This window comes from Neolamprologus brichardi, chromosome 8 (genome assembly GCF_056152115.1).
Source record: "Neolamprologus brichardi isolate AB-2024 chromosome 8, ASM5615211v1, whole genome shotgun sequence".
Classification (NCBI taxonomy): Eukaryota; Metazoa; Chordata; class Actinopteri; order Cichliformes; family Cichlidae; genus Neolamprologus; species Neolamprologus brichardi.
The window spans coordinates 958835-977357 of NC_142111.1; the positions used below are offsets into that span (position 1 = coordinate 958835).

At 39.9% G+C, this 18523-nt stretch overlaps 1 protein-coding gene across 5 annotated transcripts in view; it reads left to right on the top strand.

Moving 5' to 3' along the window:
• The first annotated feature begins 1218 nt into the window (after window positions 1-1218).
• Window positions 1219-18523, top strand: part of tmem94 (transmembrane protein 94) — a 39992-nt gene continuing 22687 nt past the window's right edge. For 3 of the 5 annotated variants that reach the window (XM_087845228.1, XM_087845230.1, XM_087845231.1), the window contains exons 1-11: window positions 1220-1355; window positions 4450-4549; window positions 4726-5059; window positions 7759-7878; window positions 8249-8376; window positions 15376-15512; window positions 15707-15912; window positions 16634-16785; window positions 17587-17689; window positions 17785-17871; window positions 18076-18192. In XM_087845228.1, the coding sequence (XP_087701354.1) occupies window positions 5036-5059; window positions 7759-7878; window positions 8249-8376; window positions 15376-15512; window positions 15707-15912; window positions 16634-16785; window positions 17587-17689; window positions 17785-17871; window positions 18076-18192 (1074 nt within the window). In that variant the 5' untranslated portion in view covers window positions 1220-1355; window positions 4450-4549; window positions 4726-5035. Of the gene's footprint in view, window positions 1356-4449; window positions 4550-4725; window positions 5060-7758; window positions 7879-8248; window positions 8377-12856; window positions 12941-15375; window positions 15513-15706; window positions 15913-16633; window positions 16786-17586; window positions 17690-17784; window positions 17872-18075; window positions 18193-18523 lie in introns of those variants that run through there. The other 2 variants (XM_087845229.1, XM_087845232.1) reach the window with 2 other exon arrangements.

Sequence of the window (18523 nt, forward strand, 5' to 3'; positions counted from 1 at the left end):
AGAAGTGTAAAAGTTTAAAAGTAGCTGAATTTGATTCCATCCATCCATCCATCCATTCGCTTCCGCTTATCCTTTTCAGGGTCGCGGGGGGCGCTGGAGCCTATCCCAGCTGTCATAGGGCGAGAGGCGGGGTACACCCTGGACAGGTCGCCAGTCTGTCGCAGGGCCAACACACAGAGACAGACAACCATTCGCACTCACATTCACTCGCACATTCACACCTAGTGACAATTTGGATTATCCAATTAACCTATCCCCACAAGGGTGGCACGGTGGTTAGCACTGTTGCCGCACAGCAAGAAGGTCCTGAGTTCAATTCCACCATCAGGCCGCGGTCTTTCTGTGTGGAGTTTGCATGTTCTCCCTGTGTTTGCGTGGGTTCCCTCCGGGTACTCCGGCTTCCTCCCACCGTCCAAAAGACATGCAGCTTGTGGGGATAGGTTAATTTGATTCATTTAACTAAATTGTTGCTGTAATTTATTAGTTATTACCAATGACTGCAGAAAACATGGACTACCTAATAGCTCCCCGAAAATGAAGCCAAAACATCTCTATCGCCCCCTGGTGTCTGGCTTCAGTATAGGTCATAAACCTCGCCTTCTCTAGGTTAGCGGAGGGCACTGGGGTCAGACTAAAATAAAAATAAAAGAAGTTCTCCTCTGATTTTCCTAAAGATTTTGTTTTGCATTATCGGTAGTTTTCATCACGCTGATTTGTGTTCAAGGGGTGTCCTTTCTCATAAGTTTGATTCTAATTACTAACGTCAACATAACAGCTTTGACTGACAGCTGCAGTCACGGAGAAACCTGCCTATCTAATGGCAGATAGAGCGGGGATGCTGAGAGGTCAAGTGACCGACTGTTTCAAAATTATAGCTGACGTGTTTTTCGGTAAACTGGACAAACCCGAGCATCCCGTCGTACTTTTTCGGTAAATTAGTCTAATCCGTAACTAATTCACCCTGATTACAGGAATCAAGAGAAAGTCACCGGATGCTCAGTCACTAACTAACGTTACAGTGTAAGGATTACAGTAATACATGAGTATTATACTGTAAGACCTGGACTCTCCTAATGTGCAGAGCTGATTATTAAGGAAATAAAAGCGACGTAGCAGTATAGCCCAAGAGATGGCAATAGTGCAACATTGTTGGATGCAAGCTGCCTTTAAAAACAAAGGAAGAAGAAGAACACGCACGCACGCACGCACGCACGTACACAAATATTTCCTTCCTCCTAGCTGAACGCTTTCCAACATGGCTGCTGTTGTACAGTGAAGCATCAGAAGTGTGTTTATATGGAGAGAAAAAGGTGTTTTTTTTCAGGATGTGCAGAGAGACTCGAAAATGAGGACAGGTGAGTGCTTATATATTAATAATGTGCACCGACTCAATGTGATATGATGACTATTGCAGCGGTGAAGTGTAGTTTAAACAACGCCTGTGTTGCGGTAGCATCTGCCTTTGAGATGGAGGTAAGGAGATATGTGGCCTGACAACAGCTTTGCTTTTAAAGAAGATAGATCGATTAAAAGCTCAAATCGAGACTAGTCTTGTGATAGCTGTTGTTTACAGCAGAACATTTCATTTATAACTAATGTGACTTACGACATGTCACTTTGTATTCGAGTCGCGTTTGTTGACCTTTGAGAGGTGCTTGTGAAAACACCCACTATTGCCGTTCTCCACGATAAGATTTTCATTGGTGCGAAGTATTGTGATTTGACAAATTGACATGGTTTTACAGCTTTCATGCTGGAACTGTAGGCTGGGTCAGTGTTAGGGGTTACGCTTTATACAGCTCTCAAGGTGTACGTGAGCTTATTCATACCCATTCTATAAAGTTGCTCGATCCCGTAAAGCCATACGACAAATAAGAGTTTTCACTTGTTTTGCGACGATTTTACTTTATGTCAAATTCAGAATTCTGAGTTTTTTGTATTTTCCTGTCTTTCTCTTTTGGTCATATGTGTCAACGCGATCGTTATGTGTGGATAAAATCTACCAAAAGTCTTTGAAACCGCCAGGTACGGTTTACGATTTACTTCACAAATAGGGGAAATGTTGGCAGAATTCTGTTTGGCAATGCCTCATTGCCACGGCTTGTGGAGGAAAGTCAACTGGAGCCTATCCCAGTTGACTTTGGGTATGTAGCAAGGTACACCCAGGACAAGTAGCCAGTCTATCACCCAGGCAGAACTGAAGATGTTAACATTTTCAGTGCAAGTATTGACAGCATTAGAAATGAGTATATTAGAGGGACGACTCAGATCGAGCAGTTTTGGGACAAAATTAAGAGAGGCAAGGTTGAGATGGTTTGAAGATGTACAGATGAGGGATTATTATTATACTGAACAAGGGATGTTGAATGTGGATTTGCTAGGTAAGAGAGTTCATGGATGTAGTAGAGAAAGACACGAAAAGGGCTCTGGTGACAGCAGAGAATGCAAAGAGGCAGATAATTACTGTGGTGAGCCCTTAAATGGTCGCTGCTGAAAGTGGTTGTTTAGGTAAAGGCCGAGGGGCGACCATTTCAGCAGTAGTATGCAGGGATTATGCATTGCTGTGGATGTGGACATACACAGCTACAGATGAACAGTCTTTCCATTGTTTGTCCATAACGTCTATGGAGACAAGTTTGCACAATCATAGATATTTGGCATGCATGCAGAGATGACTGTTCACTTTTGTCATTTGTTTACATGTTAAGTTTCACATCAAGCCTAAGAATAAAAATAAACTATACCAAAAAGTATGATGATGTCAGTATCAAGGAGATACAGTATAAGTAGCAGGAGTTATTTCACAGCTACTTGGCAAGGTGAATCTAAATGTTTAAAAGAGGTTCTCTGATAAACACGTCGATGCCTTCACTAGCATGTAGGGGTGGGCGATATATCTAATTTTTTCCACGTACAATGGTTAAGTTGGCTTTATCGTAACCATCGAGTATAAATTGCCATGGCAATATTAAGCTGTCTTCATGTAATTCACTGTGAAATTTTTTTTCTCTCTCACACGCTGGGAAAGCATCATTAATTCCCCCGTCCCAATTGGAAAGTTTTGTACCTGGCACACTGTGCTGAGCATGCGTGTTTATATACTACCAGATTGGGAAAAATTTGGCGACAGCGGGAGTGTCAGACGAGCGAGGGACTGACACTTGCTGTCATTTGGATTTCACAGGGATGATGCAGAACAAAATGCAATAATTTGCAAAACATGCCGTAAAACTATTCCCGCAAAAGAGAGCAATATCACGAAATTATTCCACCAGCTGAAAAGTTATCCACTGCAAAATGAAGAATGTTTTAAACTCTGCGTGTCACCATCTCCCGTAAACCAAAGAAAACGTTAAACAAACCAGCTGCGATACCCTGGACTATTCTTGGTCAGTCGTTTTAATAGTTACTATAGTTACTGTAAATTGAGGTCATCGCATGTTTTATTTTACAATTTTTATATGTTATAAGCACAAAAGAGCATCCTTTTATTTTCAGTTGTATTATTCAATTATTGCTTGATGTCCTTTTTTGTTGCTATGATCTTTAGTTTGTTAAACGTCTGGTGTTGACCACAGAAAGAGACTTACTCTGACAGTATTGTCATTTGTGAAAAACTTGTATGTGCTACTGATGGTTAAAAAATGGTTAGGATAAAACATTTAAATTGATTCAAATGTTTTGTATTCAAAGTAGAAGAAAACCTTGAATGGTCGATTTGAATGAGTATTCCAGTGTAATTTTAGGTACTATATTGTTGAAAATATTTATTTTTGAAGTTTATTTAAACATATTGCTATATGTGTCGTGATGTAGCCAAAAAATATCGTGATATTAGATTTTTCTCATATCACCCAGCCCTACTAGCATGTTTCTTCTCTTCCCATTAGTTTCCAGAGATATAATGTTCTCACATTTATACACTGCTTTTCTACTCATACTGACCACTCAAAGAGGTTTAGACTACAAGTCACATTTTAATCATACATACAGGGCTTTATTATGTACACTTAAAGCACTTTATTTACCTTACAACCAATCAACCAACACCAACAGACTCAACAAACTAATCCACGAGGCCAGTAATGTTGTGGCTGTGGAGCTAGACCAGGGGTGGGCAATCTCAGTCCCCGAGGGCCGGTGTCCCTGCAGGTTTTAGATCTCACCTTGGGTCAACACACCTGAATCACATGATTAGTTCGTTACCAGGCCTCTGGAGAACTTCAGGACATGTTGAGGAGCTAATTTAGCCATTTAAATCAGCTGTGTTGGTTCGAGGACACATCTAAAACCTGCAGGGACACCGGCCCTCATGGACTGAGATTGCCCACCCCTGAGCTAGACTATCTGATGGCGGTGTCAGAAAGACTGTTGCTGTCCAAGTCCAGCAACAATCTTATATTGGGCATTCCTTCACCCCCACTTTGATGTGCTCCCTTCACCCTTCAGTCTGTCTGCCGGTTCGATTGGCTCACCACTCTCAACTCTTTGCCAACGAGATTGCTGACTCTGGGGTTTTGTGTCAGTTGAAACTGCTTATGTGTTCAAGGTGAGTAGATTCTATGGTGCAGTCTGCTTGTCAGTACTGCTGTTATGCTAACACTGGGTGATGTTTCCTGGACTTTATACACCAAATGACACCAAGGTGTTATTCATGTCATCTATGTTGATGACATTCCAGTTAGATATACATTTTTGTTCATGTGCTTTGCATTTTATTCACAGGGCTCTGCATCAACGTTATGACGCGATTCCTGTGCAGCACCTGAGGAAGTAAACAAAACCAGATATCCCAGAGAGAGTTCTCCACTTTTCTTCTGTCACACTGGCAAAGGACGCAGTGCAGGAGGTCTTAACAGGCAGAGAACTGCTTTCTCTCCTAGCTTTCTCTGTGCGCATCTTAGCCACTTGATCTACAGCTGCTGGAATCAAAGATGTGTAGCATCTAGAGCTGGACTTTGTGTGGCAGAACTGACAGTATTTGCCAGATCTTTGCCTAACAAGGAGCAGAGCATGTAGAGTGGCTGTGGTTGCCATGGAGCCAAGGGATAAGAAACAGGTGAGTCTGGTTGCTTAGATTAGCAAATGCCTTTGGAACGTAAATGTTTCCTGTGTGGATGCTGTTTTAATAGACAGCTACCTTGGTGTTTAGAGAGACCTCAGGAGATTAACTGGCTGTAACATTGTCTACCATGGGTTCTTGTTTTTCCAAGGTTTTTTGTTTCTTCAGAGAGAGCAATTTTTCTGCAGACGTATAAACAGAAACCACTGTGATACCAGAAGTGTGTTGGATACAACACAGAGATGTATATGTGCAAATTAGTGCTAAGTAACAGGCTAATAAAATATTCGAATTTTGCTAACTCAGAGTAAGTGATAACATTTTTGCATTAAAGTGAAAACAAAACACTAAATGTATAAAGGCTAATTTGCAAAATATAGCCCTGCCTTCAGAAACAGACATAGATGAAACACTGTCTGTAGCTGGATATAAGAAATAAGTGCTTGAAGTCAACTTTTTAAAAACATGTTTAGTGCCATCTTCTGTTCGTATGGAACGTCATGTCACCGGATTGGGTGGTTGTTGATGTCAAGACTCACATTAGTTTATTTTAGCTAGCTAGTAACAGAACCAATAACTCAGGGGAAATTAAAGACAAAAAAAAAAAACAGTCTAAAGGGATCACTCTTGTGCTGCCCCTGGCTTCAACAATGAGTGCAAAATCTGTTCAGCACTATTTTATGCAGTAAAATAGTCTCTCTACCTGTGCATCACACCACAAGAATGTTTCTTGCAGAAACACGTTCGAACATGCTGTCTGCAGGAACAAAACAAAATCTCCACACTGATCCTTCTATCCTTCACTTCCATTTCGCTTTTCCTCATTTCTAAAATGAAGCAATCCAGTCAGTGAGATGACACGAGAGGAAAAAAACTCTCATTTTCCCAGCACACGTGCTTATGGGATTCCTGATCGTGCGTAAGAAAGATAGTCATGTTTATGGTGTGATATGCATGTATTAAAGCTGTTTTGTTGTCAACTAGATTGATGTGCGTAGGAAAAGAGAGACTATTTTATTGCATAAAATAGAGCTGATTGCATCAGCTGATTGGTACAATCGACTAGATGAGGAAAAATAATTTTCTTAATCAGGGTTGTCGGTCCGGTCAACCACCTGTCACCTGACTCAAACAGGCTCTTCTCCACACAGTCCTCATTTATAAGGTGCATTACAAGCCCGAACATTATGGTTAACAGGTGGATTTCCCTGTTTCAGTGCAGAGTATGTCCTTGGTTTTGACATAAAACTGATTGTTGCAGCAAGAGACAACACAAAAGTGTCTATTGACTGCAGCCAACCCACCTGGTGTCATAATGTTCCGTACTGACAGGAAATGGGGCTAAACATGTTTTTGAAAGTTTGACACTTTCAAATAAAGAAGAGCTAATTTTCAATCAATAGTGGAATAATTGTTTGTTCTGTCCTGTCTGGCAGAATTGTTGTCTGAAGACCAAAAAATGGCCAACAGATTTACTTTCCCTAGTGGACCATTATGACATTTACTTTAATGGTCCACTTGATGGTGATATTTTGTTAGGATCTTTTTTATTTAGTGTTATTGTAATCACAATCTGCTTCAACAACTGCTGGGAAAAAATAACACAGCAGAGAGACAACAGCAAGAACCGACATATGCATAAATAACAATAAATAATAAATGTTACTGAACAGCACACAGTACTAATAATACAAAATATATTTAGAGGCAGCAGCCAAATAATATGGTGTGTCTGTGAATACCTGTTTGTACACCTCATAGGCCCTCACCCCCAGGGCGCCTGAGATATCCTAAGAGAGGTGGAGTGTAAGACCTGACACAGACAAACAGACACACAAGAATCCATTCACTCCCTCATGCACACATATACAAATACTCACACACTCATCCAACATGTAGAGACACAGAAATGAACACCGTACACACACTCACACTCCCCAGACACCCTCTATACTCCCATGTCCAGGCACCAACACCCACAATAGTGGTTATAATTGTGCTAATAATTGTGGTTTTTGAAATTCTCAATTTTTTTTATTCTATAAGCTCTGGCATTTTGCAGCATATTTACTCTCATACTTTCTGCTGTCGGCCGTCAGCCTGGAAGCTGTATCATTTAAACATCTGCATATTTTAATACAACTGGTTTACTGCTGTGTAAAACAAACAGCAGTGTATAAAGCAGCAAAATTTTTTGTTTTTTTCCCAAGTCGGACTTTGTTGATCAGGTGATTTGATGAAGGACTCCCGCTAGCTGTTTCAAATTAAAGGTTTTAAAGTTGACTACAGGAACAGCGCTGCTGTTTTGGACGCTAGAAACATGCTTTCTTCCATCTACCTGAGCTCTCAGTAATGGTGCTGCCTCTTTGCGCCTCGTGGTGTGTAAACAGACTCCAGCTCCATATTTAACTATGCCAACGTTATTATCACTGCCACTGTTGTTTTATCATGCTTTTTACTGAACAATTGCGGGCTGCATAGGTTTAATGTTGTAAACTTTTTATTCACACACTGCTCCTAACCCTTCCCTCTGCCCACTCCCCGACTCCCCCAAGGCTAATCAAGCCTACCTGTGGGACTTCTAGAATTTTTGATGCCCAGCATCAAGACTAATGGTGAAACAAAGGATTTTTTTTTTTCATTTTTAAAATCGACCAGTATGACTGGATTGTTTTATTTTGTTGTCGTTCTTCCAGGAGGAGGATGCTGTGACTCTGGGCCTTTCAACTGGCCAGGCTCTTGAGAAGCTCCGGGACCAGTTAAGCAGCTTGCTGGAACAGCATCAGAGAGTTGCATGCAGACGAACATCTGTGCTGGTACGCACACACTTGTGTCTACACTTTTAAACCAGTGGTCCTTACTTTAGAACCTTATTTCCCCGTTTTGGATTTTCCATATATGTGGCTATATCTGTAAATTTGGTAAATTATGCTACATGTATGCACTATTCCTTGGATGGCGGTACCTGGTGAGGTTAACGACTTCACTGCTGTTTTCTGTTCGTGCCAAAAAGGAGCTTTTCCCCTGATATAAGATTTTATATGTGTGTATGTATATATATATAGTTACATACTTGTGAGGCTGTGTGTACATACACATGTGCTCTGTGTAGGCACACTACTTTGTAATGTAACATGTTGTATATTGTTGTGCTTACTTGCTTTTGTTTTGGGGACATTTCCATAGGAACAGTGGCAAAATAGCTTCCTTTACCATGGTAATCGTCACTCTTGTGTCCATTGGCCGGGTGCTGCTCTCACTCTGCTGGTGGTGGTGGGACTCGTCTGTTGCCATGGTAGCCAGCCGAAGGGGAGGTATGTAACCTCTTTTTGGGAATCCTCAATCAATCAGTCAACCTGTTATGAGCAATTAATTGGTTATAGTGGGAAGAAAACCAAAAAAAAACAACAAAAAAGTTTGTTTTTTTTTAACACGAAGAAAAAGGGAGGTGAGGGAGATGGTGGTTCATGGTCACCTGATTGTACTGTTAATTTGATAAGGTTTATCATAATGGAAAGAAAAGCGTCTGGACTTCTTTAGACTAAAGAAGTCCAGACGCTTTTCTTTCCAAGCTCCTTAGAATGTACATTTATGTCTTCAAGATAAAGACTTTTAAGACTTTGTTTGGAAAAAAAAGAAAGGTGGCCTATAATTGACCTGATGTTAAATAAATAGAGATTTAATCAAAGCAATTAGCTGGTAAAACTTATTTGAACACTTTTGTAGGAATGAGGTTTAAAAAGCGCATTGATGCTTTAGAGCAGGGTTACTCAATTCGATATGGCTGAAGACCACATTTGAGGAACAAATCACAAATGAGGAAATTTTGAAAAAGGCTGAAAGCTTGTGTTGACATTTTGATAGCTCCATGTCAGTTTCCCATTTTTAAACATCTTCAGCAGCATAGTTAGAAACTTTCCTATCATCCAGACAAATGGACGACATATCGTTTTATTGTAAACAGTTTCTAGGAATAGACTGACCATATTTTTCAGTTCAACTAAGTTTTATTCAATTTATATAATAAATAATGTTTAGTGCCAAATCACACTGTCTCAATAGTTCTGCTCTGTTAGTGTGAACACTTTATAAAATGCATTGATTCTATTAGCTATTAGCATAGCTACAAGGCGCAAACCCTCAAATGTTGGAGAAGTTCAGAATTTAAAAAAACAAATACAAACTGATGCTGTAAGGGACTACTATATTTTAGTCATTTTAATGTTTAAAATAAGCAACACAGGTGTGGGATCAGATGCTCAAATGTTAAACAATTCATGCATCACACACTGTCAGTTATTCACTACATGGCAAGGCAATATCACTTTGCTATAGTTGGTCTGAATATTCAGTCCAGATTCACTTGTGTGAATGATTTTAATTTTGAGAAAGTGTAAGAATGGCTGCAGGTTAGTCAGCACAGTCCAGAGTTGGGCCACGATTATTCCTTGGCTAAACTATTGTGGTTATTATCATTCTGCTCCTTAAAAAGCCTTCAGTGATTCAAAACACCACAATGAGAAAACTAACAGGCACTGGTTCACATGACCCTACACCATCCTGTAGGTATGCTGCCTTAGGTAGAGGGACTTGATGCTATGGATATTCCTGGTGACCAACTTCTAAGTCGACTAAACGACTAGTCTAAATCTAAGGAACACTCTTAGTTAGCTATCAAGTTAAATCTAAAAACTGTTTAATGGAAAATGTCAAACTATACCAGGCTTGGCCAACTGCAGTCCTCGAGGGCCGGTGTCCTGCAGGTTTTAGATCTCACCCTGGGTCTACACACCTGAATCAAATGATTAGTTCATTACCAGGTCTCTGGAGAACTTCAAGACCTGTTGAGGAGGTAATTTAACCATTTAAATCAGCTGTGATGGATCCAAGGACACATCTAAAACCTGCAGGACACTGGCCCTCGAGGCCTGGGTTTGGACTAGGGCTGCCACAAACAATTATTTTGATAGTAGACTAGTCACCGATTATTTTTGCGATTAGTCGACTAATCAGATCATCATCCATTGGACATAGCTTATTGCACCAGCAGCATCTGCTCTTATATAACTATCATTAGTAGTGATGGTGAGATGAAGCCTCATGATGAACTGAAGCTTTCCACCCAATTGGTCGACTCATGGTTCGAAGCATTGTGATGATTCATTTGCTCTACTGCGCCATCAAGTGGACAATTCAAGTGAAGCGGGCTCTGTGATTATAATGATGTGTAAACCTCTAAACTGAATAAATAAATTGTTTTCTTGGTTATTTATCCCGAATATTGTCTCAGTATGTGTGATACAAAAGAGAAAGTGGAAACTATCAGGACAGAGTTTTGGTATGATTGTGTAACTGTTAGCCTCAGACAGTCAGTCAATAGTATAATTCAGATCATAGATCAGTACATTTGCATATTTTTATAACTATAAAAAGAAAGCTGACACTTTCGAGACTTTATCTAATGTGTAAGCATCACAGCAGATGCCTTAGATTAGAATCAGTGAGCTGTCGGCTTTCAGCCCCGACCGTGTCCACGCTGTCTGGTGAGAAAGGCGACATCTCACTGATTCTGATGCGTCAGCGCTTTGTGTTTACGTCTTTGTGCAGAATCGGTGTACCTGCTCTCATTTACTGTTTTAGCTGTTTGGTGGTGGTTGAAATGTAGTAATATTTATATTAAAAATCGATTCAGGATTTTAATGAATCGATATCACGTTATCCAAGCTAGAATCGATTTTAATTGATAATCAAAACCCGCTCCTAGTACCTGTGTAATCATGCTTATGTACATCTGGATAATGACACAAACTAGTATTTGGCGCTTCACTTTTTAATAAACTTTTTATAATCTGACAGAAATCAGATTATAGGATCTGTAGTGTTGTTTATTTATATTATGGTGCTTATCATTTGTGATATTTATTACTGTGTGCATACTTTATTAGGAGAGATAAAATAAAATAAAAAATCTCTTCCTTCCTGGTTCCATCGAAGAAGAAATGCTCAAGTAACTATGTAACACGTACGTAATCCAATTCCACAACACAGTGTGACGGGAAATCAGTAGTGTTGTGCGGCTTGATCCTGAAATATCGATTCCTCCGATACCAGTCATTTATGTTCTAGAATCGATTCTCACATTAAAATATCGATATTTTAGTAATTTAGAGTAAATTTGTAGTTTATCATTAACAGGAACATAGTAGAAAGAAACTATACCATTCGGATTGTCTACATTCAAAGGAACTACTTCCTCTTCCACCTTTCATAGTCATGTGCAAAATACGGCTGTATAAATGTCTTGCAGCCCCTTGGCGTGCACACTCACAACAATGGCTGAGCGTAATTGTGCGGACGTACTTTACCTCCACAAACAGCTGAGACGTGGTTTGCATACATGTGGCAAAAAAGAGTTGTTGTTGTACTAGGGAGACATTCAAAAGGGCTGTTGGGGGGGGGGGGGGGGGGGGGGTGATAAATACATTTTACAGGGTTTATTTATCGGATAAAATACGTTAAATGTCACCGTTATTATTGGCCGGCCCGGAAACAGCGGGGGTGTCCAAATTCAGAGGCTGCTTCCACCTGAGGACCCGGCCTTCCCGGTCTAAAGAAAGCCGGGTAGTACGTCACAGGCTCGCTCAGTGTAGTGAAACTCTGCTGTCTGCTCCTTGCTATCTAAAATATAACCGGGCGCTGATGTAAACTCTTCTGTTTAATCATTTTCTGTTTGACGATTCAGCTGTGTGAAAACCCCGGCGGAACCCTCCCGAGGGATTAATAAAGTTAAATTTAATTTAATCTAATCTAATAACTCTTAGCCAAATCTATTTACTCACGAACAAATAAAACACTGAAAAAGCCAAACAATAACATTTTTAAGTTATCAAAGTGACTTGTATATCATGTTTAACCCGAGTAGCGAAAGACCGCGGGGGTTTGAAAACGATGTGTCGGTCGACTCAGATATTTGAAGTTTACACAGCTACATTCTCACCTGAAAATATGTTAAAAGTTTTTTGCGACCCAGAAAGAGAAATAAGAGTAATATTAAAACTAAGTCGCTGCAGTAGTAGTAGCCATAGTTGGAAACTGGAATTGGCTGGGCCGCGCTATGAATTCTGCTAAATGGTTTTTCAATTTTGTTGTCCGGGTGGAAAATCGGGAAAAATTCGGGAGAATGGTGGCTCCGGGAGATTTTCGGGAGGGGCACTGAAATTTGGTATTCTCCCGAAAAAATCGGGAGGGTTGGCATGTATGGTTGTGGCAACATCACTAACCTTGTCAAACACCTCACAGTAAATCATATCACAGAATATGACAAGCGTATGTTGAGGCGAACTAAAAAGGAGGAGAGGGACAGGTACTGCTAGGGCGAGACAGTCTCTCACGGAGTCCTTTAGTGCTGCAGGCAGGCAAGGTGTTCAAATGTTCAAACTTCAGGTTTTTTATTTCTATATGATGAACTCTGCATTATTAAGTGATAAGAACAAGGAATCTGATGTCCTGTAATCATTATGATGCTATAATTTGAGATACAATAAATAAAATAAGTTTTTGTACAAAGTATCGGTATCGGATCAGTATCGTCGATATCACCCTGAATATTACTTGGTATCAGATCGGAAAGGAAATCAGTGGTATCGCACATCACTAGAAATCAGCTGTGTTTTTCTGCCCATTTTATTTCGAATCTGGCGCGAACCGGTGAACCAGTCCCTGAATCAGTCACGTGGTACGGACTGCCCGCGAGGCCTCGAACGTCACTGGTACGTAATCAAAGCAAACCTCGATACGTGCTTCACAGAAACGCCCCCGAGATTACCCGACACACAGGACACATCACTAATCATTAGCTTACAGCTTTAAGTGTGTAAGGTATGTGCTAACTAAAAATAAAGACAAGATGATAGTGTATTGAATTTTAATGAAATTTGCAGATTGTTTCGGTGAAGTTTAATAAACTCCTTGCTATCTAAAATATAACGGGACACCGGAGTATATTCTCGAGCATCTCACACTTCTGATGATCAGCTGTCTGCTTGACGTTTATTCAGCTGTGTAAAAACTATAACTTTAATCTCAGCCAAACCGATTTACTCAGGAACAAATAAAATACTAAAAAAAGCCAAACAATAACATTTTTAAGTTATCTAAGTGACTTATATATGTTTAACCTGAGTAGCGAAAGACGGTGGTGGGTTTGAAAACGGGCTCTAGTTAGCCTAGCCCCCGGCTAGCTATTGAGCTAGTGGGTAACAGACATGTCTGAAAACGTCAGAGCGCTTTTGAAAATATGTGGTGTCTTGATAAACTGAGCAGATATTTGAAGTTTACACAGCTACATACTCGCCTGAAAATATGTTAAAAGTTTATTTTGTGACCCAGAAAGAATATTAAGAGTAATATTAAAACTAACTAGCTGCCGCCATTGTTGGAAACTGAGCAGGGCTGCGGTATGAATTCTGGGACAGAGCTACTTCTTCTTCTCCGGGGTTTAACGGCAGCTGGCATCCTTGTACATGCAGTGCTGCCATCTTCTGTTTCAGTCCGTTATTACACTCTTAAATCCTACTACTTATTCCTGCGTCTTTTGGGATCTTACAAAGCTTCAAACGACGTGTCGACTTTTAAATCAGTCGTCGACGATTTTGATAGTCGTAATCGTGGCAGCCCTAGTTTGGACATCACTGCTCTAAACAAATGTGTTTTTTGCATTAATCACACTCTCCAATAATGAATAATGCCGCTCCCCGGGCACCTCTCATCGTGCATTTTGAACATTACACATTATACTCTAAATAGAGGAAGAAGAAAAGCACATATCATAAACCAATGTTAAATATGCATCATTCATAATGGCACAATGCGCCTCTCTTTTCAGTTCCAATTCATTAGTTTTTTCAGATGTTAATTTGTCATATTTTAATAATAAGTGAACATCTGTTGTAGTAACATGTTTTTTTTTTTGTCTTTTATCCTGTCTTCCTTCTCTCACCCCAACCAATCACAGCAGATGGCCCCGCCCCTCCCTGAGCCTGGTTCTGCCGGAGGTTTCTTCCTGTTAAAAGGGAGTTTTTCCTTCCTACTGTCGCCAAAGTGCTTGCTCATAGGGGGTCATATGATTGTTGGGCTTTTCTCTGTATCTATGAAGCGCCTTGAGGCGACATTTGTTGTGATTTGGCGCTATATAAATAAATTGAATCTAAATCTAATCATACCATATTTAACACCAGTTTATTTCAAGTCGTTGTCAGTTTGACGTATAGCGTGTAGTGAAAAGTGGGGTGATTTGTGCCAGAGGGGAAGTTGTGCCACCCTCTGTTTCTAAGGAACCATAAGAAGAAATTGTCATGTCACCACACAATTTTGAAGATTCATCAATTTTACTCTTCCTACAAAGAAGAGAGTCTAAAACATACACAAAGGAATAGAAGTTGTCTCACCTCTGAGAGGTGCTATGGGAGAAGTTATGGGATAAGGATTTTTGCTTAGGCTCAGTCTAAGCAAAAAAAATATGTTTATGGCACTTTAGAAATCTACACACAAATAATTTAAATGTCTTATTATGTGTCGCATAGTGAGATAAGCTGGTCAATACAATAATACCATAGTTTTCAGGTGATGTCAAAACTACTGGGACACGACAAAAACAATACTGCCGTTTTTACTTTCAATACTTCTTTGCCCTCCAGCCATCCTTTAAGTGTTTTCGATTCTAACGTCACACTTCATGCCAGAAAGTTGCTGTGCTATCGAATGCACTTATCAATGTTTATTTACACTTGCCAGAAGGCTGTGGAGCATGGCGCCAATATGTGAGCACACCTCTCCTAACCCTGCCTTACATTGCCTTAAATTGCACCAATCCCTGCTTTTCTAGGGCACCGAGGCTGTCAGTTGTGGCTCTTTTAAACTGTAGAAAATGACATTGGATGACCTGACATTAGAAAAGTACTTTGTTAGCTTTACTGTTATGACCCGACATTAATGTTAACTAATACTACCAGAACTTTTGTTCTGTGTGGTAATTTCTTATTCTTCACCTCCACACGGTGGTAAGTCCACATAGCTGTCAGTGCTTTGAGAGCTTTCTTCTCAGCAGCAGTGTAACATGAGGGATTCTCTACAAGATAGCATCCTTTCCAAAAAAAAGCACTGGTTGAAATTCTAGTTAGTTTGCATTAAAATGTTTAGCACAGCCAGGTAATTGAGAAATGTATCTCCCTCGTCCACCATGATGAGAGATATTTCATCACTGTATTCTTTGATCTTTCATTCATAGCTGTGGTCTTCTGTCTTCACCTCCACAGTTCTGGTATAGAGCTCCTGAATGCCGCTGCTCTCCTTCTCCTCTTGGTGCTGAACCTGTGTCTGGGTGGACGCCAGGAGAGACTGAAGCGAAATGAGATGATATGGCGCCTAAAGGCCATCATCACGCAGCTCAGTGGTGAGTAAGGCTCATGACTGCATTACTGCAAACACAGAAGAATTGAGGAACTTGTAATCTCTGTAAAAGTTGCATTTGTTTGTTGTTGTTGTTGTTGTTGTAATTGTTTTTTGTTTTACTTTCTTCAAATTCAATTCTTCTCACCCTATTTTGTTCTCTAAATGAGTCCTCAATTTTGTAATTCATTATCCTAGATTACTTGTCAGCCTGTGTTGGTGAAGTGAAATGGCCTTCGTCTCTCTACCCTGACCTTTACACACCCTCATCCCCATCGTGGTCCCTCCACTGGACCTATCGTGACTCTCAGCTGGTTAACCTGCCTGTCAGTCTACTGGTGGAAGGCGATATCATTGCTTTGAGACCTGGTCAAGAGGCCTTTGCATCGCTTAGAGGCATTAAGGTTAGTCTGTATTTAGCTGCATTATTGTAAACTGTAGTATACTTTTGTAAGATAGTATCTATTTTTTTGAGTAAATAACAATTTTCAAAAGCTTTAAAAAGCAACACGTATCAGAATTTGTATCGGCAGCTTAAGCCTGTATTTAGGTATTAGACACAATCTCACCCGGTATTTCCTCTGCTGGTAGGAATAACAAGTACATCAACTGGAAGTTTGTCAGCCACATTTAGACAAAACTAATGCATTGTTGTATGATATGTGGTAAAAAGGATGAACAGGATATTTTTGTTATTAGTTTGTGTAAAAAATTCTATTTAATACATTGTTTTTTACACTGTTTATGAAAATGGAGACAAAAAAATAAATGGTTTTACAGGTGGAGACCTCTGACCTTTTTTCCCCTCATCATCATTTTCTGACTGGATGCTCTGCTGAGTTTTCATCTTTTCTACTGGAAGCACGAGACGATACCTGCACCATACACATGTTTCACAGGAGGTCCAACTCCTCTAGGATGGCACATCAGTACTTGCTTTTGCTAAAAGGTTTGCTGTGTCTCACAGCATAGTCTTGAGACTTTGGTTGACAGTGCAGCAGACAGGCAGTTAAATCTAGGAGAGCTGACAGGGCCATAGAAGGTCCTTAACCTGTCAGTAAGACCGGTATCTGGTATCTCAGAAATTATCATTGTAATTTTTTTCTTTTCATTTTTACTCCTCAGGATGATGAGCACATTGTGCTTGAACCAGGAGATTTATTCCCACCATTCTCCCCTCCTCCTTCACCACGGGCCAATGAGAAAAGAGGACCCCAGAGCCCCCAGCAACACCGCCTCTTCAGAGTGGTCCGTACTCCAGTCCTGGACACGATAATGTAGGGAACATAGCCATGTTTTTTTTTGTTTTGTTGTTTTTTAAACCAAATATTGGAATTACTTCTAATATCCTCAAATATTAAAAATGAATGTTAAAAGTATTATACAGCCTTTTATGTACATATGCATTTTTTTGGTGGGATGGAAGCGAAACATGACATTCACCTTAGGTCAACATTAGGTTATGCACATTACTGCACCAGTGTGCTGTTTAAAAGGGTCAAAGGGCGAATCTTCATCTGCCCACCATAACAGAAAAATAAACAGCAAAGTTACTGTTCTCCAAAAGGAGCACTGCTTCCCATTTGCAGTTTGCTAGATAACCCAGAAGACTGAATGAGACCACAATACAGCTGTTTAGTATAAATGAACATTATTTAATCTGTGAAATTATAGTGGAGGTAAGTATAACTTTGATCCTGTTATCCTGGATCTGCATCAAACTTGAGTTAATTTTCTTCTGACCTTTTTATTATCAAAAGGTTGCTTCAGGAAACAGTACTGCAACTCAGTCTGTGGCTTTTGGAAAGTAAATATTAAGAAATCACACTTTTTCTCAATTGTGACATTTTATTTGAACATTAGCTTGCGCTCGTACCCATATTGACAAAAGTTAATTGGCTATACTGCTGTCATGTGACTATGATGTAATGAAAAGAAACCATAACATCTCACAGATGAAGAATGATGATGAACATAAGAAGATATAGCAGAGTATCAATGGGAATGAATGGTAATGGAAAAAAGTTGTTAAACTTTGGTAAAATCATTTGTATTTCTGTCTGTCTTTTATCCAACAGGAACAATTTGGAGTTGGCCCTGTCTCGCCCAGTCACTGTGCTCGATAATGAGAGATTTACAGTACAGTCGGTTATCACCAAGCTAGTCTGTCCTGTTGTACTGGTGAGTAGTTGGTGTGTTCTTCCTAATGTATTCTGCATTGTATTTGAACATGTAAATATGTGCAGTCTTATGTGTGTTTTTCTCCCGTCTTCTAGGTGGCATTCCTGCTTGTTAACACTATTCGCTTTCTTCTTACTGCCCCCAGCCTCACTCCTAGATGCTACAATTTTGTTCAGCTTCAGGTAAAATAATTCAAAGCAGTAAATGTGCAGACAGCAAAGACTGTGATGTATTAGTGATGTAGGGACACAGCCAACCAGTGTGTATGTAAAGGTGTTTTCAGAACAGTTTGTTCTGTGTTGGCACCAAACATAATGATTGTACTAAGAAGATTCTTGAAAATGAAAAAGACTGGACAGAAATGTATGTTTGACTTGTTTTTTCAGCTAATGGGTGTTCTGCCCATTTTGCCCCTGCTCTTTCCTATTATGTGGGTGCTGGTGAATGCTTACGGAGAGGCCAGGGTCCTCGCTGAGTTCAGCCGTGTGTCACCAGCTGGCCTGGTAAGGGACATGCACACAGGGGCACTGTCAAACACACACATAAATGTAACATGCAATGACAGGAGAAAAGGCTTCAGTTATTATCAGTGATTATTTTTTATTTTTTATTTTTTTAACTTTTAGTAACAGGTCTAAAACAACACATCAAATCAAAATGTATTTATATAGCACATATTAAAAACAACAAAGCTGACCATAGTGCTTCACAGTCAGTAAAAGCATGAGACAATTAAAACAAAACAATAAGAAAACAGGGCAGGAAACAATAGGTGACAACACAACAAGCCAGATAACAACCAACTAGTTAGAATCAAAAGCCAAAGTAAAAAGA